The sequence below is a fragment of the Ooceraea biroi genome, chromosome 7 (genome assembly GCF_003672135.1).
Source record: "Ooceraea biroi isolate clonal line C1 chromosome 7, Obir_v5.4, whole genome shotgun sequence".
NCBI classification, from domain to species: domain Eukaryota; kingdom Metazoa; phylum Arthropoda; class Insecta; order Hymenoptera; family Formicidae; genus Ooceraea; species Ooceraea biroi.
Window position 1 is genome coordinate 12,296,984 of NC_039512.1, and position 27,909 is coordinate 12,324,892.

Here is a 27,909-nt window from a genome sequence, read left to right on the forward strand (position 1 = left end):
GCCTTGAATCATTGGCGCATGATTGCACGCTGATCGTTGCGAATATTTGTATCGATATAATATAATGTGTGGTCCACTCCGCGCTGCAAATGCTTCAAAATGACTTCCATTCTTCTCTTTGCCTGAAAAGAGAAAGAGGATAGAAAATATTTGGAAGCGTTTGTAGCGCCGAGTGAACCGCACCTTTAATCTATTTTTATCTCGTTGCAAATCGAGAGCAGTAGTGGTCGCTGCGTTTGAGAATTCCGCGTAAATTATTTGCACATCACGATTCGCGCGCGCGTTTTCGGGCGCGTCTTCATAGCGCGCGTGATCCGTGCTCGTGATTCCCCCCCCCCCCCCCCCCTCCAGACCGCGACGTCGTATGGAGCGTGCGCGGCGGGCGGGCGAGCGGGAGGCGGCAGCGGTGGCGGCGGCGGCCATATTATCAGTGAGGTGTCAGTATTTTCCGAGCGCGACGGGATTTTTGGGTGTGGATCGCGCGATTTCCTGCTTACGCTGGCTGCCGCGAGGTAACATAGCGCGAGCGCGAGTGCCAGGCGAGTGTGAGTCGTGGATGTGGTGCGGCGCACGTGTCACGGGATCTCCGGGAGAGTCGCAAGTGAAAATCAGAGGTAAGCGCGCCGTCTCGTCGGTCCTCCAGCCTTCCCGGGCGGTTCTCGTCGGTTGTCGCAGCGCACGCGACGTGCGAGGATGCGAGTCGCTCGCACTCGTCTCTCGCCTCGGCGAGAGTCTCGCGGCCATGCAGATCGGCAGTGAGCCGAGAGGGAGAGGAAGAGCTCGCCGATCGCCGGTGTTCGCGAACGCGCCGGACGTGCCGACGTCGTCGTTCCCTGGCCGGTAACGTTGATTCGGAGTCGTCCAATCGAGTCCACCGCATTTTCGGCTCTGTGCCGCGCGGGATGCGATGCGAAAAGGAAAAGCGGGAATGGGCCCGCTCTTATCCACGTCAATCGAGCCGCGCGCCATGTAAATTCAGTCGGCTCGCCTTGCCAGACCGCGTGATGCATTGGTTATAAGTAGCATTTTAATGGCAACAGTTAAGTCAACTGCGGTTGACGCTGATCGACGATTGGCTGGCTCGGCGCTACGTGTCTTATAATTGGAGTATTAATTGTTCGACTGTTGGATGAAAGATGGCGAATTAATAAGCAGGGCGATTTGATTAGCAAGTCGCGCGTAACCACATGTCCTTTTGTTCTCTATTGTAATTAGATGAAACGGGAAATTGCTAATTGATTGATCGACGCGACCGACACCGATTGGCGGCACGTAGTAACGTTAGGGCTTAATTACGTTTCCAGTTTCTTTATCAATACTATCATTCGACATGTGATTTCGAAGGAGATAAAAGAGCGTGAGCTGTCGTTTAACTAGGCCATTAATCCAGTAGTATTTCCCTTTGTCTATTTACCGCCTGCAGACTCATCAATACGGAGGTACACTCGGAGCAAAATATTTTGATAAATATACTTGCGAAGGCCTTCGCTTTCACGTGGTAAATAGACGGCAAGCACGTTTGTGTTAACTTGGGGTATGCGGAAATTGAATTTGAGTCTTAGAGTTTTCGTATTGAAGTAGTAAGGAAGTTTGAAAGTAAATTACGGTAAATCACGGTATTCATCAATGTTTTTGTCTGAACAAGAAAGTCGATCTCGAATCACTCAAAGAATCAATTAAATTGAAATATTAAAAGGAAAGTCATTAATGCATCTGATTTATCAAGAAAATTACGTTTGCCAATGGGGAGAAAATCACGAGGCCACCACCTTGACAATTTGCGAGCTAACGGTGCATAACTAGCGTATGTACATCGTGATGAGAATCTGATGAGAGTCTGCAGGCTTACTAGGCGACGACCAATGAGGTCATAGATTTTTTAGTGAATTTGCTGACCTGCAATTCTTACTATTTCGCGAAATGCATAATCACCTCCCTAACCCGTTGATGGTTGTCAGGCTGCGATTCAGTTGACGTTTCAAGTGCTTCAGAACACCGTCTATCCTTTTCCCTCCTTCAAGTAAAAAAAAAAGGAAAGGAAGTGTTTTGAAGCATTTGGAGCATCAATTGGACTGCAGTCTCATTTTCGTTTCTAATACATTTCGGTTACGATCGAAGGAAAGAGAGAAACGGAAAATTGGTTAACAATATTTTTATTCCCGACGGTCTGCCGTCTGCTCATCCTTGGCCATCTTGTACTCGCGACATGGCTTCTTAACCTCTCGCCAGAGACCGTATAGAGGTTACGTCCGCGCGGAGATTCTCCCGTGCGACCCGTGTGTGCACGCTCGTTATACCTCGCGGCGCTTCTCCAACTAGTTGCGTCGAGAGAGATCCTTGGATGTCTCGTTCATACATCTCTCCCGTCCCGCTTATCTACGTCAAATTGAAATCGTCAGGAGCAATGTGGCGGCGACGGCCTTGAGGGGAAACCCGAAAAACAGGAAATATGCGAGCGAATATTATTAACATTATTTATTCCCACGTGGACAACTATGCAACCAAATTTTGATTACTACGACTGATAAAATTTTACAATGTTCGGGCGAGCAGTGGCGTGTGTTGATCATCATTAACGTATTCCTTGAGATAAAGTAACTATAAATAATATTTAGAATCTTCGCTGCTTAAAGTTACCGAAAAATAAGAAACATGAATACATTAATGACCTATATATCATTCTCCCTCTCTCTCTCTCTCTTTCTTTCTCTCTTTCTTAACAGTACTATTATTTGAACATTTTAAATTCGAACTTTTATACTACAGTATGTGCATTACATATGTGTGTATTACATATGATTATGTGTCGAGGTCGACGATGTTTGAACGTTATTATACAATATATTTTCACGATGACATCGTCTTAATTTATTTTATGACTCCGCGGCACAATTGAATCATCACTCTCGCACACGAATATACAAGGACCACTCTCAGCAATATAAATAACTAGTACAACTAGTATAACCAGGAAAGCGGTGACGAGGATTATCGCGGTAAATCGTGCGGCTTCCTTCCGCTTACGAGCTAAGTTGTTAATATTTTAGGACGGCATTTATAGTTTGTTTTTATACGAGGTCTTATGACAATAAGATATTTGTCGGTTCTACACAATCGACTTTCGAAAATATACAAAATTCAGATCCAGCACAGTTTTATCTGAAGAGATACCGGTTTCCGGGCTTTGTTTCGCCGCGCTTCTCGCGGAAGCAGTCCGGATGTTCGTCACGTGGATCACCTGTTAATTGCACGCCTATTGAACCTGATTTAATTACGATGATCCATGATCTCGTCGTGCGATGAGACTCACAATCGCACGTCGATCAAGTGTTAATCACACTTCGTATAAATTCGTTGTAAAATCGTCATGCAAATTTGCTTAATTTATTTTACCGATACAGATCAGTCGCTTCTCATAAATTTCAGTGAATTACATTATTGGATATTGATCATCATGCATATTTACAGTATGAAATATTTTTTATTTTCTCTCGTTAATATTTATATGCACACATTACACGTAAACGATCCTCATTTGTTTTTTGTCCATTTGGAGGCGAGTTACTAATTAATTATGGAATAAGGAGTCATTATGTTTTGCGCAACAATTGATGGCCGATGCTCCCCGATGAACGTCCTCGAGACAGATGATTAAATACCATTAGCGCTATTGGAGGCACCTGTGCTTTCGCCGGGCGTTTAGCGGCAAAAAGCGGCCGATTATCTCACGTTGGCTTCAAACGCAATCCTCATGTTACAAGTCGCTTTAACTCGGTATCGTTACGCTCACCGCGATTTCATTTAGCGTTAAGTGGCGCTAAATGGAGATAAGCGTTTAAATCAGTCGCCAGCGTGATTCCGTATTTTGTTTGCTCAGTGTCAAGATCGCATCGAATGTAAACACAGGATGATAATTAAACGGTCATATCTGGCATTGGTCATGTCGTATTACAGCTTGAACAAATCGCCATGGGGCGATTCTTTATCACGATGGCGGCACAATTGTGATGAACGCTAATTATCTGAGACAGTGACGATTAATTAAGATAAATCGATAGCACAATTTGATAGCGTTTGCCCTACGTTTCTAATGCGCCGCCACGTGTGTCCAAGATACGATATCGCGACACGCCTAGTAAAAATAATAATTTCGATCGTAAAAATGTTAAAACTGACAGCGAAGAAGAATCCGAATTGCTCGAGGAAAGCGTTTGGGAGTCGCAATTTTATTGCAACGCGTTTGTCCAACGCGTCATCGTGTAACGTTGCAATTTTACCGTGTTTCGTAAAACCGCGATACCGCGGAATTGTTTCCGGTTGTTCATCGTGAACGTGCATCTCATCTTCGTGTCGGAACTCGGAACGCGTGCACCGAGATTTTTCAATGGCGAAGATTCGACCGGCAACTCGGGGCAAGGGGGAGAAAGAGAGAAAAAGAGATAGTACCGGTTCAACGAACGTGCACGTCGTCGGTCCTAGATAAAAAGGGGAATGCTAGACGACGCAGCGGACACTCCCCTCGCTGCGGCGGATGTCGGTCACGTGGATTTGCATTGTAACGCGTGTCCCCTTGTCTGCTTCCGACGCGGAGGCTCGTCCTCGTGTGCGTGCGTGCGTGCGTTCAACTTAGGCTCTTTAAATCTGCCACAAACGAGAAAATAGACATGAGAGGCATAGAAAGCTTGGAGGAAGATTTTGGGAAGTCTGCAGAGATAACATCGTGATAAAGTAAAAAAATTAATTAATAATTACCGAGGCGGGCGTTTCCGTTATAGTGTTACGTAAGATGTAAAAATAATTTGACCGTTTAATTGTTCGATAGCAACTTGTTATTAAAATATTGCATCTTCATTATGTGCTACGAACGTGTATAACAATGAGTCCGTATCCGGCGCTTAAGACACCGTTCGTAATTAAGATCACCGGTAATAACGCGTGAAAACGCTGAAACGATTCATTATCATTAGTTGTTGATTAAGTTCTATCGATGTTAAAACAATTATATATTCCATTTATCATTGGAATAATTTAATATTCCTTTTTTTGTTTTTTGCTCAATCTTACTATTTGTGTTTTTTCACTTTTTGCTTATGTGAAAAATCTTCAACGAATGCGCGTTCTTTGATATTTATAATTTCAAATTTATTATTAATCGAATGATAAAACGAGGCAGAATAAATCGTTAGCATATAAATCATCTCGCGTACGTCAATTACATGTACATACTTATCTCGAGATAATTAACGGACTCGAACGGTGACAAGAAGGATCACTTACGTAACTTTCGGATCACTTATATCATTGTCGCTGTTTACAATTTTTGTTGGCTTTGGCGCACACGCTATACTTAAAATCGTGCGAATAGGAAGTAACAATCACAAGACATACAAGATATCCTGATTACGGTATATCAATTACGGTTATTACAACATTACGATCAATTGTTCGTGAGAAAATGTTCCTGATGAAATTGTTTATCTTTGGACTGACGTTAAGTGGCTTGTACGAAAGAAGTTTAATTCGAAGCTTAAAGTTATCCTGACGTAAGATCCGCCGTCTGCCTTGAAATTTTAATGTTAAAATGAATATAATAGCTAACATGAAATTAGAGAAGATGCGTCTTTAGAGGTTCATTGACGTCTTAATAACGTTTAGTGCTGACGATGATTAATACTCAACGTCACTTGTTGAACCAGATGCGATTTCACGTAAAGTCAATATCCGAAACCCGCCAACTCTGATACCGTCGACTTCTATTCACGAGTACATGCAATTTTATTATAATTTACTCGACGAGTCGATCTGCTGTAATTAAATGACTAATTAAGCGCTGTAATTACATGTTGGAGACGTTAGTGCGATAGAGAACGACAATGTAACGGCCGCCGTAACGCTATTTCGTAAAAATATAAGTAAGGATGTACTACAAAAGTATTAGAGTATCGAGATTAAAAAATTAGGATGCGAGGAGAGAGAATTTGAGAGTAGATATACGCTGCAAATTTCAATATTCTCTCTGGCGGTGTTTCTTTGTCGAAGGGCTTACATTTTAATCGGAATTCTATTATCTGTGTTTCAGAGGGATAGTTTCGTTGTTTGGTCAGAGCGAACACAGCTGCCACGATGCCGAAGCCGGTATGTATACCTGGTTATTGTTGCGAAAAGTATTTGTACTTTCTATCGACATTGATAGCAAATACGTGCATCGAGATTATCGCTATCGATTTAAAAATTTTCAAGAACGATTCCAGAAATTTAATGAAAAAATTCGAACTAGATTGAAATGATAAAATAATTATCTGATGATTCCTTCACGTTCGTAACTATGGCTGTAGCATCAAGATCGAAATTGAGCAGTCTTAATCACCAGATTAAATAATAACAAAGTTTTTGTATAAACGCTTTATGTACGTATTTGCTGTACATGGAGGAAGACGTGCATCTTATCTGACGTGTGGTGAATGATATGGAAAACGTGGTCTATTCTTGTCCGCAAAAATGGTCTGGCGATCGCTTTTAAGACAACACTTTGCGAACATTACATTATGTAACCGTTATCTTTTATTGGGATCGCCGGCGAAAAACACCTGCGCGCAGAAATAAAACGTCGTACTCTATTATTTAGACGTGTCTCGTCTGCCGTTTGCAACTGAATTTTCTTCTTTTTTTACGTAATCCATTCGAGACACGTACATTTATTATGTAAGAAATTGTCCGTCTATTTGCGTACGATGCGCCCGAATTGAGGAAAAGCTACTCTGTATCTGATTGAATCTTTCTGCATAAATTGATCAGAAATGAAATCGAATAACAAGAAAAGAACAAGTATTAAATTATTTTAATCAAGATGATTGGAAATTGTTGTGTTACTTAAATTACAAGTTATTCGAGTCATTTAGGTAATGCAAACTTGTCCTCTCCGGCATTTTGTTTGTTAAACAATTCAAGAAGAAATCGAGAATTTTTGTTACCATTTCTTCCTTTTGCCGTTCGCGCGTCTCGCTTACAGGCAATTCGCATTGCCTTACGCAGCTCGATGACGATGAAAGGAATGCGATATCGCATATATTGCCGCGTGAAAGGCATCGGCCTTTAACGTATTTGAGGTCTGCGAGGAGGAATATCTCACTCGCGTCGTCGTACGGAAGCCATCTCGCGCGTTCTTTCGCCGAGAGAGCGGCCGCTCGTGAAATTCAATAGTTTTACTGATAGAGTGCCTTTTAATAAAACTGCATGACTCGCGAAATCAGAGAAGACCGAAACGAAGAGGAACGCGCTGGATCTATTTGCATATTTATATCGGAAAATAGTTTTGAACTTTGATTTTGCTCGTTATTCAACGGTCGCAATAAAACTTGCGAAATAAATGTTAAACGTTTTCCGGGCAAAGTCCAACCGCGAGTCCTGCAACCTCGTGAAACAAGATACCGATTTATTTGCCGATAAAAGCGTCGAGACACCCTGTATATTAACTCGATACGAGTAGCATGTGCATTCCGCGCGTCGCCCACGCTTTTCCGCTTTCATTGACGCTGGTCAACGCGTATCAAACCGTCGCGCGCAGATAAATCAAGCGCGCCGCAGCTTTAGTTTCCGCATCCTCAGGAGATCCTGCAAAAGCAGAAGCGCAAAATTATGCAATCAAATAAACGCGCTTGCGCGTGCGATCGCGCGCCAGCGGATCCCGCCAATCGGAGGCCGCCGGTGCCCAAAAACGTCGGCGCGTCGCGACAGCGACGCACGCTCGTACGGGGCCCCAAACCAGGCGGGGTCGCTTCCTTCCGCGCGCGCCTGGCGCTAGCGGCGTTCGCGCGTCGCGATTGGTCGGCGTGTCGCGAACCGGCTTCCCCACGTGACCGCTATCTGTGCCGCGCCGCGGAGGGGGTAACGTTGCACCGTTGCGCGTCGCAACTTGAGGACGGCGGTTGAGAAGGAGGACGAGGAAAGGAAAGGAGGGATGGAGGGAGGGGGGTCGCGAACGCCGCCGGTTGCATTCGCGTCGGGAACCATTGTGTCCAGCTCGAGGGACCAGTGAAAGCGGATTGCGCTCTCGCCCGTCTCCAATCCGTGCCGAGTCGATCCTGCGCCGTCGACGAGTGTGTTCGCGTGCTCCCCGGCGCTTGGAATTTTCGCGTGTCCGAACCCACACAGTTCGCGCGAATCGTTGTCGGAGTGGTGGTTGGTTCTCGGCTGTAAAGGTGCTCCACGAATCTCGCAAACATGGTCGCCGGCGGCAAGATGGTAAGCCGGCCGTTGGCGGTACCGGCGCGTCGATTTCGAATTTCGAAACTTCACTCGTGTCTCTCTCTCTCTCTTTCTCTTTGATCGACCGATCGGCAGTGTACTTCATACACCTCGAAAAGATATCTCGAATGCCTCCCGACTCGCTTGAAGTTTGCTTGAAGTTTGCTTGAAGTTTGGGATTTCAAACTGGCAAGCTTCACGGCAATCACGGCGCACTTTGCGCACTCGGAGTAGCGCGTCTTTCAAATTCAAATTCGTTCCCGACGCGTGAGAGCCCGCGTGCGAAAAATGACGAAGCGAGTTCGCTGCTTCGAGAGAGAGAACGTAAAAAGATGCTCGCGGTATCTTCACGCGCGTTTGTAAAGAGTTAAGTCTCCCGGTTCTACCGGGTGATGCGTTTCACTTGCACTCGACTTGACGGCGTCGTTTTGTTTGCATGTGCCCCGGCGCGTAGATGAACGTGAGGGTGACGACGATGGACGCCGAGCTGGAGTTTGCGATCCAGCACACGACCACGGGCAAGCAGCTGTTCGACCAGGTCGTGAAGACGATCGGGCTGCGCGAGGTGTGGTTCTTCGGTCTCCAGTACACCGACAACAAGGGTGACCTCACCTGGATCAAGCTCTACAAGAAGGTAGGATATATTTACGTATTCGTCCCGTAACGCTTCGTCCCGCTTCCTGCTTGTTCCCCCCGTAGCCGGATTTGATTCTCCGAGTCGGTTAAGTTACTCACAATGACCGTCTAACCGAAAATCCGTGAATTACGGGCCTTCTCCGAGCCAGCATACGATCGACAAGTTATTACATAAATAATAAATACTTAAAAAATAGATGAACATAAATTGCTGGAAAATGTCCTAAAATAGTAAATTATTATATTAAAAAATATTGAATTATTATATTAAATATTAAATTATTAAATTATGTTATTTTGAAGTTTGTGATTATTATTATTAATTTAACAATATTTTCTCTCTTTAATATTTATATCAGTGTTGATACCGGTTTTACGAGCGTTCTCAAAATTGTTGCAGAGTTGTTGATCTGTAAATAAGAGTTCGCTTGATAAAGACTACCTGCCTTACATTGCTCGTCTTTTGTATAATTTCTGGAGCACGTTATTCACGGCGAGGATCAAAACCGGTTATGAAGTTCCGCGCTGGCTTCGTCGGCGGTTTAAGGGTGTCCGCTGCGAGTAAGGGTACCATCATGATCACTTTCCGCTGTTGATGGTATTGAAAGCTGGATCTCGCAGCGGCGGTTATGCCATCATCATCGCGTGACATGCTCACCCGCGTGCATCGACGTGGATACGTCGTCGACGAGCATGAATGAAAACTGGAGATTGTCAAAATTATTATCCACGAGCGATACTTGACCGTTGCGAGCTGGCGTCTGCTTTGCAGTCAGTCTTACATTGTAGAATCGTAATGATCAAGCTCCGAAATGTAGCAATATATTGCTAGATGTAGATTAGAAATCATGATCAAATGCCGTTATAAACATATTAAAATTAATATATTAAAATGAGGAAACCAAAGTAACGATGAAATATTAGCATTTATCAGCAAGGCTTAATTTTTCATATTTTCTATTTTACATTGATTTGCATTACATTGAAAACTGATAGCGATTTGGAAAAAAAAAACAAAAAAACTTTCAATATATTGAGAAAAATAAGATGTTATAGAAAGGAGCAGTTGAAAGTTGCATCTTATGCTTCATAAATCAAGAAGATATATTTCACGACTGTCCGCGAACAGCTTATGTAACAAATTTTTTCGATGGAGAACACTCGAAACTCGTAATGTAATGTTTTAATCTCGGGCTCGTCTCCGGGGATTCATCTTCTGGCAGGTCAGTTCTGCCGTGTGCAACTCCAATTTAGATATATATCAGATATATTTTTCGTGTTTCGCATACGATTTAGGTATCTCCACGGTCGGGCGTGCATCAGATTTACGCTTACGCGCACGCGCAAAGTATATGGAATTAATGCACGGAGCAGCAAGTAATTGCCGACTTCCTAAGGAATTGCAGACGGCGGGTATCCTGACGGTGATGTTGCGTGGAGTTCCTAAACGGCACCCGATGGCGGAGGCGCACGACGTTGCACCGATTCACACGAAATCCGTGCTTAAGCGACCGCGACGTGGCACCTGGGACTTTCTAAGACTACTCCCCTCGATTTCTTTTAATTATGCTACCCGTTATGTGCATTTCGCCGGGTCTGCCTGGCGAGTGGACCGAGCAGTTGATCTACTCGTTTCGCTTAATGGCATTTAAATTTCTTGATCCGTTCGTTACACCTTCTCTCCCTTGCTTAGCGTCTTGTTTTGCGGTATTTATTTTCTGTTCTCTCATCGATTTCTCGTTTTTCTGTTCGAGGTTTTCTTGATTGGACTCAATTGATTGAATACACAGTACGTGGCCGACGAGATAGCTTTTTTACTTCATCGTATGCATAGCAGAGATAAAAGAGCTCTTGGTTTCTTAGTTCGTCGGTGACAAATGCTGATGTCATCGGCTTTCAAGTGCGAGACACGTGTTCCGACGTTCTCATGCTTCTTTTTTCTGATGACGGCGTACCACGAGCGTGGTTTTTCTGACGATTCTTGCTCCTCAAAGACGTCACGCAGAAACGCACGAACTTTTCCTATGAATTTGCGGTAGTCGTAAATATTCGTGCGAAAATGCACTCTTTTTACAGTACATTAATTTCTTCTCGTAAAATTTTAATATCTTGAAAGATAAATAGAGTATAAATAGAGATAATAGATGAGTTTTCTTCTATAATTTTAGGAGAAGTTATCAAATTTAATTTGCTTTTAAATTATTTTATTTTTATATTTCAAATTTTTAAATTAATAAGTTTTAGTATATTTGAGAAATAGAGTTTATAATAATCATTCTTATCATGTTTAATTGTTTAAATTCGACTTTGTATTAATTTACGTTCGTTTATTAAAGTAATGCGACATGTAGACTTTACGAGCGACTTTCGCAGGTCGTAACTTGTTAGGAAATTGGAACTATCGATGCGTATCGGACCAGGTTCGAGAAACTTTCGCAGGAGTCTTATGCGAGATTTGCATTCATTTGCGACCGTTGCCCCACGAAAAGCTACCGTTCGATTACACGCGACACTCTACTTCCTTCATCATAATTAATCATAAAAATTGCAATTTCATATCGATTATTCTTCATGCTGCAATCTTTATTCAAAGTTTTCCTCATCATTATGTGTTTGTGTCTTTCATAAGAGTGTTTCTCAAGAAGAACGTTTTCTCGGTTTGACATCATAAAGTGTACACGTACGATTGAATTAATCAGATGTGATCGATTTCAGGATTGATATCGATGCTCAGTGAGCGATCGCAGCATCTAGTTTTGCTACCTGTTCGCGATCGGGTGACTTCGGTTTTCGAGCCCGAGTACAGTTACTTGCAGACCGGACAGACGCACGATCGGCTTTCACCGGCTGGTTACAGCCGGAGAGACGACGCGCCTTCACCTTGACACAGTCGCCACTTGTTCACTCGCGACCGGTCGCCTTTTTCAGCGCGGTCCGACGTCGTTTTCACGTCGGCGAGAACCTGTTTCCAGGTTTCTTGCTACGTCCTCGTACGCGATCCTTTCGTGGAACTTTCAAACGCTTGCGATAGGAAAAGCAGAGGAAAAACCTGTGGGGACAGGTGGTCGCCAGGTGAAAATCGCTTGAAACCTGTGCACTCAAATACCAATCGCTGAAAACCAGCTGCCAGGGCAATAGCGCCCGTTCAGGCGGCCCCGTCTTGACGCTCCTGAGCATTCGCATCTATTTCGGCTGGAAAATTACACGCGACTCATTCTTTCTTGCTCTTGCGCCTCGACGTTTAAACGCGTGTTTAAAGCATGTTTAAGAAACAGTATTCTCTGTTAGAATTATTGCGAAATTATTAATGCTTTCACGCCAACGGTACATGAATGTCTTCTAAGTGAAGTTTCTAAACAGAATAGTTAAATTATATCATTCATTGTCTTAAAAACGGTATTTATTGGTCTTTTTATGTATGAAATTAGGTGGAAATAAATCTCTCGAGTTAAATGGTAAAGAGCTGTTCCATTTTGTAAATTCCAAGTAAGGCGTGCAGAAATAAAACTATCCAGTCTGTCGTTTTGCCTGTCAGAGTTGTAAATTACGGTAGTTGCATATGCAGCATCGTACGGTGAACTTCGAGTGCATTTAGATATGCGTCGTCGGCTACGCACACTTCTTCACTGCGATAAATAAAACATCAGAGCTAGATTCCAGCGGTGAATAGCTGCTGAAGAACAAAGATGGGAGAGAATATATGGGTTAACGTGTTAATGCACGAGGGGGACCGTCTGCGACCGTTCGTTGCGACTCGTACTCGTCAGAAAAGAGGATCTCTCTTCAGACATTTCAACTGTCTAAAATGTAAACCAACGATTTACATTTCAATGGAATATTTTAGTAAATTCTTGAATAAGGGATTTTAAAGACGAATTTAGTATCTTAATTATTCAAATGTAATTTATTGCACAAGAATTTTTTTCCATCGTTTCTATCGTTGCGTTTGCGAGAATGTATTTTTATCACTATTATTCGGGTCATGTGTGTATCAGAAAAGACCTGCGTCTCAAACGGTTAAGACATTTTTTATTTACAAAGCGTGTTTGACGAGTCCAGATTATCTGATTTACGAAAGACTTACATGAATTTAGCATCACCGAAGATTAGATAATGCAATTGTGTTATCTGTTACTACAGATAGCTGTGCGAATGCTGCAGCAGTGCATTGTCTGTGATTCATCATTTTGTGATTCAACATGATCGTTCATTAGGCCGCAGTAGATCCGTAGAGTAGCTCTGCTCGACACAGATTATCATGAGCGTATCCCCGTTGAGATATCCTGCGTATCGTTATTGTTAGAGCACCCGTTAAATTTTCCCCCTTAATGACGAGACAATTGCACGCAGCCGGAGAGCGCGATAGCGAGGGTGGTGAAGAAGGAGGTGAAAAAGAAAGTTCGAAAGCTGCGAGGCTGCTCGGACTCGGACACGGACGACGACGAATTCGACGATGGCCTGGTAAGAATTCGGAAGGGACCCTTCCGCGCGTTTCTGGGAAACAAAGGTGTACCAGGGGACAAATGACAGAAAGACGGTGACTAACTACAGTCAGCCATAGAGAATCGTAAATTATATGTTAAATGTGATATTTGTCTCGCATACGTAACCGGGATGGCAAGAAAAATTGGTCATTTTGCGAAGAGGAAAATATGCTAAGACATTAATGATCTTTTATTCATTATTACGAGAAGGAAAAATCTGCGTGTATGTAAAACAATAAATATTTAGAACGTCTAAAAAAATTTCAGATACATTTGATATTAATTGGAAAAATATGAGATCTTGCAAAAGGCTTGAAGATTAATAAAATGATCGGGAAAGAATATATAAGAGCCGATTAAACAAATTCTCATAGGAATGATTATGCAACAGGCAGAAGTGTGAAAAAGTTACACGAGTGGCACGAGAAAAGGATTCTCCTACTTTATCGTGTGGTATTCTCATCTCGGAAGAAAGATATGTTCCTGTGATGTTGCCAGTCGTTTCGCAAGGATTTCGCGTGCAGAGATTTAAAGAAGAAACTAGGGCGCCGGTCTCCGCAGAAGCGAGCCGGCTTATCGCATCGCGATTGCGATAAAAGGGAGAGAAACGAGAAAGAGGAACGCGACTGACCGCCCGCGCGCATTGTCTGATACGCGTGTCGCTTATTAAACGATCCAATCGAGCGTATTACGTCATGTTGTATGAAAATACCGGCCGATGAATCACGCGACGACGAGTCGCCTGTGGAATTTCTCCGCGAGAAAGTGCGAAGCATTTAATCGCTGATTGCTTATAGTAATTATAAAAAAAGGAAATTTATCACTACATTTTCACATTTACAAGCTGAACTGCGTTTAAATCTATGTTGAGCGAAAGATTGATTATGCGCTGGTCAAAGTCCAATATTAAAATTATAAACTAAAAATAATTTTCTTGTATTAGAATGTAAATCAGAATGTATTGGAGATCAGAATATTTTATATAATACAATCTATAATAATTTATGTAATAGATAGGATCAAAGTATCTGAAATTGGACTGCAAGAAATTTTCCCCAAGAAATTTATGCACCCTAATTTGCCACGCGGAATTGTTGTTCGCTCCGCTCGCTTTTCTCTCGAGTCTTCCTATGGCACGTCACTTTCTCTCAATTAGGATTCATATTAACCCTTTAATAAAGGTCGACTCTCGCGTGAATTGCGAACGTTCGCCAGCGCGATACGCATGTTGAGATTACGTTGCGCGTATTATTTCTCCGTCAAGGCCCAACGAATAAATTCTTCCTTGCAGTGAAATGTACCGTCGCGAATTATACTGCAAGAAAAATATATTGTTTTCTCATTGAAACAAAGTATATGGAAACTGGAAGTCCTTATGAATTTCAGCATTCTTTAACTGGTCATTCGCGTATTTATCTATCTTATAAAATATAATAATCGTATTCTCTCTCTGTCAGAAATTAAGATAATTCAGTCTGATCGTTCTTTATTCAATTCTGATTTATTTCAAGTAATAAAAGCTCTCAATTTTAAAAAACAAAAATGTACCATTGCCTTTGCTTCACAAAGCGTTACGCCGATTTGTAAAAAGGCGGTATCTCGGTGTATTATTGTCCTTGTCACTTTTATTAATACACGATGTAAGAATGACAGTTTTATCAGTGTCTAAGACATGGTCGGAATTCCCTGATAATGAGTAACGTACGAGGTACGGCTAATACTTCCAATCGTGCTTAGGAGCGCACGTTTCGCAATTAACCGCGCGATGAATTTATCGCTAATTGGATCGTAATTCGTTGTAGCGACCGTGAAGCACGACGCTCTCAAACGTTTCGAGGCACCTTTTAGACACGGCTTGACATCGGAATTTATTCCGCGGATTTCAGAAAATTAAATCAATTTCTTCTCTCTTTTTCTTTTTGTGGATAATGTCGGAACCGTCAGACGTTTTGTATGGAGCAAACGAACGCAGCGTACATGAAACGTATGCGTTTGCAATTTGCATCGCCGCAACGTAAATGCTACTAAAATAAAAGAAAGATGAAAGATACGCTATCTTTACTACGTCGAACAAATCAAACCTGAATATACAAATGGACAAAAGTGAACTTCGCAACTTGATGATTTCTCATGATAAACGAATAACGCAACGAGCGCAGCTTTTATTTCACGACGAGGAAGTCCAGGATGAAAATTCCAAGGAAGACATGTGCGACCTTCGTTTTTCCTTACTTCTCTCTGCTTCTCTCTGACACCACCTAATTTTATTGTCGCTGTCGAGTGTCATTGTCAAAGAAGAATGGCGCAGTCGCAACAAACCGGCGTGATAAAGGCGACGCGTTGAGACCCATTTCCAAGCAGACGATGGCTGCGTCTCTTCAAGGACTCCACGAGCCACGGACTAGTCTCGAGGATATCTGATCGCTGGCATGGTGCCATCGTAACGAGTTGCACGTCGAAAAAGGCATCGGCTTCGCACAGGTGTGCACTCTTCCTCGCCTGTGAACCGTGGACTGTTACGTAATGCACATTAGCAGGATTCTAGCGTCTCGTTTCTCGCGTGTCACTCCGGCCTGTTCACCAGCGTATCTCCTCCTCATCTGCCGTGTTCCTGTTACCCTGGATGTTCTGCGAGGTCATCTCCGGCTAGATGACCGGCTAGGCGCCAATCAAGATTGCGTCGCACACCGGGAGAATCAGGACGAATCGATTGCAGATTAAGATGAGAAGCTGAAATGCGGATATCAATCCGTTACTTTGGCCCAAAATAGCACCACGGCTCCGACATTGATCCTTAAACGTTTATGTTGTTAATATCTTTTTGTATGCTCTTTTAACAGATTCACTTTAACAAAGCCACGACTAATTCAGCTGATTTTCCGTTTATATCAAAACAGTGACACAATTAATTACAGTGTCAATTGGTTTATTGATGTCCATGTAATTATTTCTATAATTTTGATAAATAAAGGTACTTATTAAGCTTTATACATATACAGTTTGCCGGTTATGCTTCTCTATTCATATGTCTCAACACATTGCATGTCGTGGCGGTGAATGTGTTAATGTAGAAATTATATGAATCATAAAAAGAAACTAATGTTTTGAACGATAAACTTGGCATCGTATATTTCTTTGGATTGCATTAATATGCATATTAATCTTGCTTTTTATGTAATTCAGCCAAGCTTGTTTAAATAAAAATATTACAAAAATTTGTTTCATATTCACAGTGATTCATGATTCGTTAAGGAAATCGTAAACAGCATTCAAAACGAATGTAGAAAAGTTTTTAGGCATATGTTAACTACATCATTCGTCGATAGCGACTTTATATATCGATGAACGCATGAGATTGAAAACCTCATGGCTCTTTCAGTTATTTTCGGTGTTAGCGGATCTAGAAGACGTCACCTCATCCGGGACGACAAATGTACTCGAGACTGGTTGTCCGGATTTACGACTTGTATGAGTGTGCGATGAACTTTTTTTTTCAAGTTGAATGTGTATAATTTTAATGACAAACTTGTTTCACTTGAGCGAAATACTCGCGCCTTTGATATAGAAACTGTTGACATATAAATGGCTGATGAGAAATTGCCCTCAAGCCTAAATCAAGCCTCAAACTGAAATTTTACTTCTCAAATTTTGACAATCTCCCTACCAAGAACTTAGAATTAAGATTTATGATTAATGAAAGAGCGGGACATAACATTTCTCCGCTGATTTTGATTCATTTTCTGTTCCTGGCCACGACAATCCTCAAAATTGCCCTGCGCATTGGCGAATAGAAGAAGAATCTACAACATTCCCTTCTTAGACATATTCTCTTGTACATTTTAATTTTAATGTACTCCAAATCGCGTGGCAATTTCAAGGATTTCGTGGTCGAGGTAGACAGCGGGTCGCTTTATATCGCAATACTTTTAACTCTACCGTATTTTCATTCTTTGAACGCATGCTAACCGCAATACTAACAACTGGAAGAGTGGACTTTCGTTCTTGTCTAGGGTAAGTTGTTAAGAATAGTACATGGATCCAGCATTTCAATCAATTGTGTTGCATGCTCCCAGAGAAGCGATGCACGTTCAGCGACGTGAATTCTCTCGCGAGTTTCCTTGCGAATTCTCTCACGAGAAGCGAGTCGTCTTTCCTGAAAGACCCCTTGCCAAGCTGATATTTCGCTTGTGTAACACTACTCGCGAGTCTTGCATTTCTGCCTGCGTTTCTACGTTCGCCAGACTTGGAACGATACGTCGCCGAACGATACGTCGCTTCGAACCACTTGTCGTGTACGTATGAAAACGGCAACGATGAATTACACGTTGTTTGATAAGAGGGCAATTCCGTTACATCATGATCACGATCGTGATGACTGGTGAGTTTTCGAAGGTGCCGTCCTTGAGACGTATCTGACACACGGACGCGAATTGACGATCTGCTTGCATTCGCGAAAAACCTGTGCACCGTACAAAAATACACGTATGCTTGCCGAGCATACTCATAATCTAATTATGCCTTGTTATTTCTGTCTTGATTGATGTACGCTGCACGTGGCACTGCGTGTGTGTTTGTACGTATGTGTATTAAGAGATTTGTTTATTACGATCTTTTAGTTTCTCTCTCTCTCTTTGATAAGATCGTAAGAGATTTTTATGATCAGTTATAATGAGGTGGAGAATATAATGAAGTATATAATACATATTATAAATACGGAAACCATCTTTGATCAAGAATATATGTACAATAATATTGATTGAGAAAATGATATGTGACATTGGCAAATAATTGCAGGTGGTTCCGTGCGGTCTCCAAAAAATCTGTCACGTAAGATTGCAAAGAATCTTTTGATGCTTGCATTTTATTTTAACGAGTTCTCTGCGCCCAGATTTAGATCCTCGAATTAAGTAGAAGTAATCGAATGCAAAGTACGTTGTTTCCTTGTGAAATAATATCAATCATGACAGTTCAGCATGTTTGGCAGTTGTTGTATGAAGCAAAAATATAACAGTAAAGATAAATAAATCCATATATAATACAATATTACACAAATCTCCACGAATTCATTCGATTCTGGAAGTAGGAAACACGACTTGCACATACTATTGTACTAGTTCGCTACACGTTAGACATTACTTTTTACCATTGCGCTTAGAGATACCGCGAGCAATGCATTAATTATCGGCACGATAACAATTCAAAAAACGCTCTCAATTTTTATCTCTGGTATATCACGGGTAAAGCTGGTTCTATGCGATGCCGGCTCTTTCGCTCGTCTTTAATCATAAAGATAGATAAAGTAGTCGACGATGCGGAGAACAAACTCTCAAGCAGCCGAGTATTGTCGTGACGTAAGTTCTTCCAGGTGATACACCCGGATAAGATACGTATTTCCTCTGGAATGGATAATGAGTGACTAAGGCAAATGCATTCATCGCGTATGGAGCCGGTGTTTCAAGTGCCTTCTTGCCTGGCACTCTAATAACTTTAACGATACTTATCGTTTTTGAGTGCTTTTAATGTAACATAATAATGCCGATTGTATCTGTTATGATCTATTATTCGCGGTCGAGATCGTTGCCGTCCTTAAAAAAAGGATCATTAATTCCACTTATCGAGGCTGTATGAGTAACAGAAAATTCCGGCGATGACGTAAACAGTTTGTTGTTAAATAGAAATTATGCAGAAGTATCGTTTGTGCCAATGAATGACTGTCTTGTCGTTTGATCTTGCTTTTCTTACTTTTACACGACAATAGCGTAATTTTTGGAATAAAATATAAGACACGTTGTTGTAAAAAATTTAGAAACGAGTGGGATAACACTTTCTGACTTTCTGCACAACTGCTGGGCATATATATTTGTTGAAGAAGCATAAAACACACGAGTGCACGTGTACTTTCATTGTAGTTACGCATATTCTCAAAGTACAACGAATATTTCCTACGTGCATTTGAGAAACGGTGGGAGATATTCGACTTTGATCGCATCGGCGACATTGATATTGCGTTACGTAATCATGATGAACTCTTAGGTGATAACGTTGACAATAAAACGTGAAATCATTCGCGACGAATGGAACATCTTTACAAGGAAAGGGATTTAGATACTCGCAAAGATTAAAATTCTACGTTGACAAAGAGAGAGTTTGATAGAATATTTTGCAAATATGTACAGCATTTTATTTATCACATTATCAGCATTTTATTAAAATATACTAAGAATTATATTTAATATAATTTTTAGTATTTATATTTATAATTATAACAATATAGTATATACTATAAATTTTGTTAAATAGTATATTAAGGTATATATTAGATCTAAAGTTTCAAAGAATGCTTTATCTTCTTCGACGAGAAACATCTTTTCAATAATTCGCAACTTCAGTTCCACATCTCATTATGTTCATTACGTTCACATGATTATCACGTCACGAGAACTATTCGTTCGCATGTCCAACTGTTATCTTACAATGCGACCTGTAAACACCGTGCACGCTTTTACACGTTTGTCGAGCGTTGAATTATTGAGCCTCACTTGAAAACCAGAGTTGGCACTTATCCCTCTGATATTTTCAGGTGATGAACCAGGAGGTCAAGAAGGAGACGCCACTGCAGTTCAAGTTCCGCGCAAAATTCTATCCCGAAGACGTCGCCGAGGAATTGATACAGGACATCACGCTTCGACTTTTTTACCTTCAGGTAAAGAGCAGCTGTACATCACGATTAATCACCGCGACGCAGCGATTATTAATTTTCTTACTCTCTCGAAGTAAATTTTAGACCTCAGATTGAATCGAGAGACCAGAGGCAAGCCGGTGCAATCGTAAAAACAATGCATCGCATTTACTCGCCGGTCGGACAGTCGTCTGTTTATCCTGATTAGCTTTTTCTCGCGCGTCTTATTTCCCGCGGCGAACGCACGAGCACAAGGAACACGCTTTGAATTGCACAGTTGAGCCGGCTGTTATCGCGTTCTTCAGGAATAACGTTCCGCGGGATAATGCCACTTGCGCAAGCACGAATAATGTGCAATAAATAACGTGTAATAAACAATTTTATTATATAAAAAAATTTATGCACATCGGTATATGAATGTTTTATAAAATTGCTTACGTAAATTGCTGTTTTACAATCATGTTTCTTCACGCGTGCGTGCATGCGAACGTTATTCAAATATTACTTATCAATATACCTGATTGATGCTTTTGACGCAGGTGAAGAATGCTATCCTCACCGACGAAATATACTGCCCACCGGAAACATCCGTCCTACTGGCCTCGTATGCGGTTCAGGCGAGACATGGAGACTATCAGAAGGGCAGCCATCCCACTGGCTTCCTGGCGAACGATCGCCTGCTGCCGCAGCGCGTCGTCGACCAGCATAAGATGAGCAAGGAGGAATGGGACAGCTCGATCACAAACTGGTGGCAGGAGCACCGTGGCATGCTGCGAGAGGACGCCATGATGGAGTATCTTAAAATTGCTCAGGTATCTGTTCAAGTGGCGTGTATACAGGATTCTGATTCAAGATCTGCGAAAGACTTGAAGAAAAACCGAAGCAAATGGCAAATTTCGATTGCGATTGTGATGTTTGCGTTAGGCATTTGTATTGAGCAAAACTTTTCTGTTTCCGTGTCAATGCGGATTATTATCTGAAAAATTGAATTTACGGTATTCCTTTACGGATTTCCTCGCGTGGAAATGATGTCCGTCTTCGTGCGATCCCGCAGACTTGCATCTCATTTACTTTGCAATAATTACACGATTGTCGCGCTTTAATTATGCTTAGTAACGACTCGCGTAATCATGGTACTTTAGCTCTCGACTCTCGCCTGCCTGTGAGGCAGTAGTTTTTAACCGGTCGTTTCCGGGACGTTGTCTCCGCCCTATTTTTCCCCCGTTTACCGAATATCTCGTCGCGCGAGAAGTTGAGGAATACTGCCTACTGTCGGATTTTTCTGGTATCGTTTTAGCATTTTCCTTTGTTTTTTGCTTTTTCCGTAGGACTTAGAGATGTATGGTGTGAATTACTTTGAAATTCGCAACAAGAAGGGCACAGATCTTTGGTTGGGTGTGGATGCTTTAGGTCTGAACATCTACGAGAAGGACGATAAGCTCACGCCGAAAATCGGCTTCCCCTGGTCCGAGATACGGAATATCTCGTTCAACGATAAGAAATTCATAATCAAGCCAATCGACAAGAAGGCGCCGGACTTTGTCTTTTTCGCCACCAGAGTCAAGATTAACAAGAGAATTCTCGCGCTATGCATGGGCAATCACGAGCTCTACATGCGCAGACGTAAGCCGGACACAATCGACGTGCAGCAGATGAAGGTATGACATATTACGCGTGAATAACATTATATCATACGTATGCCGCGGGATCAGTAAAGGAGTGAATTTACTGGTACATTTACTTATCTAGAGCCGGATTACGTAACTTTAACGTTATCGCGGCATCCGATTAACATATTCGACGTCGTCTTATATAATCGTTATGGCATATTAAATTTATCTCAGGATTATAGTAATTAATATCTAGCAGCGCGACTGCGATGATGCAGCAAGTGCGCGATCGTTAAAATTCACCTCATTTAATTGGGATGAAATAATGGGAGACGAGCGCTGACTTATCACGCTTGCAATTGCAATCGGATCGTAAACGGGAGATTCCTCCTTGTGTGTGTCAGGCTCAGGCCAGGGACGAAAAGATCGCGAAACAGCAACAGAGGGAGAAACTGCAATTGGAGATAGCCGCACGTGAGCGCGCGGAAAAGAAACAGCAAGAGTACGAGGAGAGGCTAAGAAACATGGCAGAGGAGATGGACAGGCGGCAAGCCGAGTTGAACGAGGCCCAGGAAATGATTCGGCGCTTGGAGGAGCAGCTGAAGCAATTGCAAGCCGCCAAGGAGGAGCTGGAGAATCGTCAGAAGGTTAGCGGGAGAGCTCATTTAGCTTCCCTTTCAAGCCGTCAAGCGGATTTAGCAATGTCTCTCACGCGTGTTTTTGTGCCACGTAGGAATTGACGGTGATGATGGAGAAGCTGGAGCTGTCGAACGAGATGGAGGCCGCGGAGCGCGCCAAGCTCGAGCAGGAAATAAGGGCCAAGCAGGAGGAGGTGCAACGCATACAGTCCGAGGTGGAGGCCAAGGACGCGGAAGCCAGGAGATTACAGGCCGAGTTCGAAGCCGCCAAGTACGAGCGATCTTCTTTTGTTCTCTTTTTTTCCCCCTTCTTTCTTCATCTTTCAGCGCTTCGCGCATTGACGTAATCGGAAGTAATTGCATGTTACGGTTTATCGCACAAGGTTGAGACAAGAGGAGGCTGACCGGCAGTACCAGGCCAATCAGACCCCGCACCATCATCATGTTGAGGAGAACGAGGAAGGCGAGGAGGAAGGTGAGGACGAGGTTCCTCAAGGCGATGTTACCAAGGACCTCGCGACCGACGAGTCGATAATCGATCCCGTGGAGGAGCGGCGCACCTTAGCGGAGAGAAACGAGCGTCTCCACGATCAGTTGAAGGTACACTGATAGCGGATCTAACGTCAACACCCCTGTTTTCTCCAACTCTAAATTTGATTTTCTGACTAAATGATTAATCTTCAGTTTTGAATAATTTTATAACTACATTTTACAATTAAAGACTTTTTGCAAGCTTTTTTGAGCTAAAGATTAAGTATTATATCCAAATTTGATATAATTTCAAAGATTGTGTACAGGACGCTTCGCGTACGTTATCGTAATAGAACGTGGTTCGTTGACAGGCACTGAAGCAAGATCTCGCCCAGTCACGCGACGAGTCCAAGGAGACGGTGATGGACAAGATCCACAGGGAAAACGTGCGCCAGGGCCGCGACAAGTACAAGACGCTTCGCGAAATCCGCAAAGGCAACACCAAACGCCGCGTTGATCAGTTCGAGAACATGTAAATTAACGCGCGCGTGCATTTAACCGTTTACCTTTATCCATACCTTTTCCCATCTTTAACTTCTCACCTGACTTCGCGGAAGCGGGGAATACAGTAAAACGACAATGATGAGATGCGAGAGAAAAAGAGAGAGAGAGAGAGAGAGAGAGCGAGAGAGAAAGAAAGAAAAAAAGAAAAAGCGAAAGTGATAGAGTGGGAGAGAGAGAGAGAGAGAGAAAGAGATAACGAGAGGTATAGATTCTGCATTCGATGTATAAATAGAATCGCTTGTAACGCTTGTATACTTCCGATCAATTCCATTTCAACTCGAATCTTTCTCAATCGCGAATGACGCCCGCGACTAGTCGCGTGTCGCGAATTAGTGTGAGTGACATTTGCCATTAGCTCGAGATGACGACTCTATACCCTCACGCAAATCGATAATCAAAGCTCTCACGGATCATTTTTGTTTCTTTGTTTTTGCGAGAAACGTAACGACTCGCACCGTCTTCCACACATGCTTCCACGTTGATCGTATCGATGCTGCACGATCTAATCGGCTCTAATCGGGAAAATCGTCGGGCACGTGCGTCAGTTTCCTCGCTGTATTTTTACGCGGCAGTGTCTTGCCCTCGCGAAGGAACGATATTCCTTGCTCTCAACCATTCTACCAACCGGAGAGTAGCTTCAAACACCGTCCTGATAATCTACGGCGCGGTCTGTTACTTTCGCTCCGAGGGCGAGCACGCGTTGAATTGCCGCGAGAATTCCATGGCCGAATCAGTCCGTTATCGTTACTCGACTCTTCCTCAGCACGTCGATGTCCCAATACCGAGACGCCAATCATCTCGCTTCACGTTTAAGTATTGCTACTACCGGTCATTAATCCGTGCGTCGCGACACGCGATCGTCCGTGCCGTTGGTCACCTATCTTGTCCTGTTCGTCGCGTATCATCCGTCCTCGATGATGATCCGCCCTCGAAAAGCGTCTACAGTGTCTGAACCACCAGCACTGACCGACTAATTCCTATCTTGATGTGTCGCGTCGACGCTCGCGCTTGTTACCCGCGTTAACGGACGATTTTCTTGCATTAGTACGCTTAATTCGAGCCATATTTGTAGACAGGCGAGTGCAGTACGTTCGGCAGGTCGTTCGACCGCGAGAGTCATCCCGACCGCTTATCCCCCCGCGTGGACTCGCGTGAAACCCGGTAGCGATCGACGATTCGTTGTAAGCTACTCTCAAATACCGGCCATAGAACAATCGAGCACGCGGCTTATATTGTAGCGAGTTAGATAGAGATTTAGGTGTTAAATCCACCTTTCCGAGTTTCTACTGGGCAGCGACCGTTCCGAGCAAGGGAACTTTGCGGACATCCGATTCCCTCGATCTGTCAGATCAACGTCTCGCGCTCGAAATTTCCGGCTAATTGATTAATCCAGTAAAACCTGTTGAGTAAATATCAAAGTGGCTCGTCCTACGTTGGAAACGTAATTTTTTAGCCAGATTTTGACAATTATGCGGATCCGAAATTTCAGCCGAGTTCCCAAAGTTACGTCAATTTTTCGCACGGCGAATCGTTCGTCGACGTTTGTCGTGTTCGCGAGAGAATCGCATGTGCGAGCGTTTCCTTGTGCCTCACACACACACACACGCGCGCGCGCGCGCGCGCGAATCTTTGTTGCAGCGCAATTTGTCACACTCCAGGTTAAACATAAGCAATTCAACGATGGCATGGCCTATTTACTACTGATAAAAACTACCGTACCAAACTATTTTCGTACGCGCGAGTTTTTGATAAACACATTAGCGATTTTATATTGAACACACTCGTGGCCTTTACTTGATATAAATATATAAATATATATATATATATATGTCGAGGTACTATATAGGTAGTACTAAATGTAACGATACTGTAGCAGAGCGAAAGACGTAGGGATGTCGCTGGACGGCTGGTCGTCCTTGCATGCTCTCGATGTAAGGGCGAGACCGCGCGCGCGGTACCCGTGAATGGGTCTAGCAAAGCGAGATCCTCGCGAAAGAATGAGGGAACGAGTGCGAGAGAGGGAGAGAATGTGATTTTGAGGGAGATAATTTAACCGTGTGAAAGGGGGACCGAGAGTGATAGGGGAAACACGCAACATTTATGGCAGTCCGGGATGGGGGGGGGGAGGGAAAGGAGAAGAATATGCCATTGTAACTTTTAAAATCTTTTGTCCTTTTAAATGAAAAAAATTCTACTCAACGGAATTAAAGCTCGAACGGAAAAGAAAAACTTGAAGTTAAAACGTGTGACCTCGAGATGCTGCCAATTTTTCATACGATGAGAGATACAAAAAGCCAATACCAATACGATGCACCGGACGAGATGCACGAGAATACTTTTTCGTGGAATCGCGAGGTTGACGATCGTGAACGATCGCCGATAATCGGAGTTTGTAATACCCTGCTGCATCGTTATCACCGGCCACATTACACGCGTTACAATAATAATAATAATAATATGCGAAGCGCAGAGAAGAGAGAAAAAAAAGTACAGAAGTAATAACGATAGATATTTTTTGATTATATTTAATATTAAAAATTTACAAATTAGCGTTATTATATTATTAATATTAATGTTTACAATTTAGTAGCGTTATTATTATTTTATTATTATTATTATGCAGATAATATTGAACGAACGAGAACTAAAGCAAAGCATTTTATAGTCGTCAATTTATACTCTTAAGCTAACGCGGCGCATGGATTTAGTCGCACGAGTGTGTCCTACGGTAGAGAAATATCGTCGGGTGACTCCGGTGGGCTAGATAATATTTTTCACGTGAATTAATTGCATTTTTCGAAATTTTTAGAAACAATTTCTCCAGAAGCGAGAGCGAGGGCCGCGTTTTTCAGAAGTGTGACAGCCAGTGTTGTTTCCAAGTTCTTTTAGCTTCCCGTTCCATCGAGAGCGCGTAGACCCGCGACTAAATGAATGCGCCAATATAAAATGATAAGAGCAGGTGTTACTAGTTAAAGAGATCGCACGATAATATTCTAACAATCGATGATGGTGGGCGAGAACACACTCGGGAGTTTCCCTCCCGGCGTTCTTTTGGTGATTAAAAAAACGCTTTGGCGAAACCGATGGATTTTCATTGAGACATTCCAGACGAATTTCCTGTAAAGTGCTTTTTCTTCTCGATTTGCGTTGGATTTCTCCAGCTAATTGAATTACACGTAGACGCTCAGTTGAAGCTGTCGAACTTCCTTCGCCTGTTCGCAGGACCCCGTGGTATCCCTTTTTGCAACTTTCCTCGAGTATTTAACTTTCGGGATACACTATTCGAAGAAAAAGCTCTTCGAGCTTTGTCTCGTCTGAGGATCATGCGCGATACGAGTAAGTGTAGATACTTAAATCGTTCTTGTCGCTCGTGTGAAGGATGAATGGGGCGGGGGGGAGGGGGAGGGACGTCTCGTTCGTTCATTCTGTGTAGCGTATGTCACAATCATAAGTGTACATTAACAAATTATCAGAATGTATATTACAGTTAAAAAATTGGTTTTGGACGATCGGCGTAGACCTATCCAATTGCGGCCTCTTATAAAAGATGCATAGTGAAATAAAACAAAGTCTCGGCAATCCGGAATTGTTTATCCGCGCTGGCAGAACCTCACGTGGCGTTCACGGTCATTCCAAATCCTCGCAGTGCATCCTGAGGAGTTGAAGATCATCATCTTCACGAAGGTGAAGAGTCTTTGTTTTATGTTGAGTTGTATTACGGGTAATTTTAGTAGTACTTTTCTCTATCTTTATCTGGTAGCTTCAACGACACGTCGGTATCGTTACGGTCGGTAATGTCGATAGATGATATACCGACACTCGAAACGTCTTTGTAATTCGGTAGGACGATAGATGTCGCGAGAAATATCAAAATGTCGCAATCATATTCATATGATTAAGGGGAAGCTGGAGTTGCTAGTGAACTATTTTTTCACTATAGCGATGGTAATTGCAGTTTCGAAAATTCTCTTTATTGCTTGTGCAGAATAAAAAATCCTTTTCCACAAATGAAGTATAGATAGAAAGAAAGTTCGCTCTACAGGACTTTATACTCAAAATGGAAAAAAGTTAAAAACTTGCATTTGTCTTTTCTAACTTTTTTCCATTTTGAATATAAAGTCCTGTAGAGCGGACTTTCTTTCTATCTATACTTCATTTGTGGAAAAGGATTTTTTATTCTGCACAAACAATAAAGAGAATTTTCGAAACTGCAATTACCATCGCTATAGTGAAAAAATAGTTCACTAGCAACTCCAGCTTCCCCTTAAATCAAATTATTTTATCGATAATGAACAGATATACATAATACACACAAATCCGTAAAATACATAATTATTATTCATATTTATTTATATCGGCAATAATATATACTGCTATCTGATTGGCTAACGAATATCTTATTATATCTCAGGCCAATGTACGAACGGAGTATAGATAACCAGCTATCTTCCAAATTAATTATGAAAAAGTCCACTACGAGTCTCTAGTGTCTTTGGCCGGAAAAGGAAGCAATAGTACGAAGAAACGATGAATCAGATGCAGTTTTATATTCACGTAGTACGACATGATAGGAGATCAGGTAA

The 27,909-nt window shown here is 42.5% G+C and overlaps 1 protein-coding gene across 5 annotated transcripts; it reads left to right on the forward strand.

Annotated features, from left to right (window-relative positions):
- The first annotated feature begins 400 nt into the window (after window positions 1-400).
- LOC105279759 (moesin/ezrin/radixin homolog 1) lies at window positions 401-26,903 on the forward strand. Of its 5 annotated transcripts, XM_020031784.2 has the most exons (12): window positions 401-614; window positions 6,080-6,135; window positions 8,699-8,878; window positions 17,352-17,375; window positions 18,159-18,191; window positions 19,945-20,067; window positions 20,583-20,855; window positions 21,372-21,701; window positions 22,058-22,300; window positions 22,387-22,562; window positions 22,675-22,891; window positions 23,134-26,903. In XM_020031784.2, the coding sequence occupies exons 2-12, from the start codon at window positions 6,124-6,126 to the stop codon at window positions 23,296-23,298; spliced, it is 1,776 nt and encodes a 591-aa protein (XP_019887343.1). In that variant the 5' UTR covers window positions 401-614; window positions 6,080-6,123; the 3' UTR covers window positions 23,299-26,903. The 5 variants fall into 5 exon arrangements, with proteins under 5 accessions (XP_019887343.1, XP_019887342.1, XP_019887344.1 ...); XM_020031783.2 differs by lacking the exons at window positions 401-614; window positions 6,080-6,135 and adding an exon at window positions 8,028-8,241; XM_020031785.2 differs by lacking the exons at window positions 401-614; window positions 6,080-6,135; window positions 18,159-18,191 and adding an exon at window positions 8,028-8,241.
- The last annotated feature ends 1,006 nt before the right edge of the window (window positions 26,904-27,909 follow it).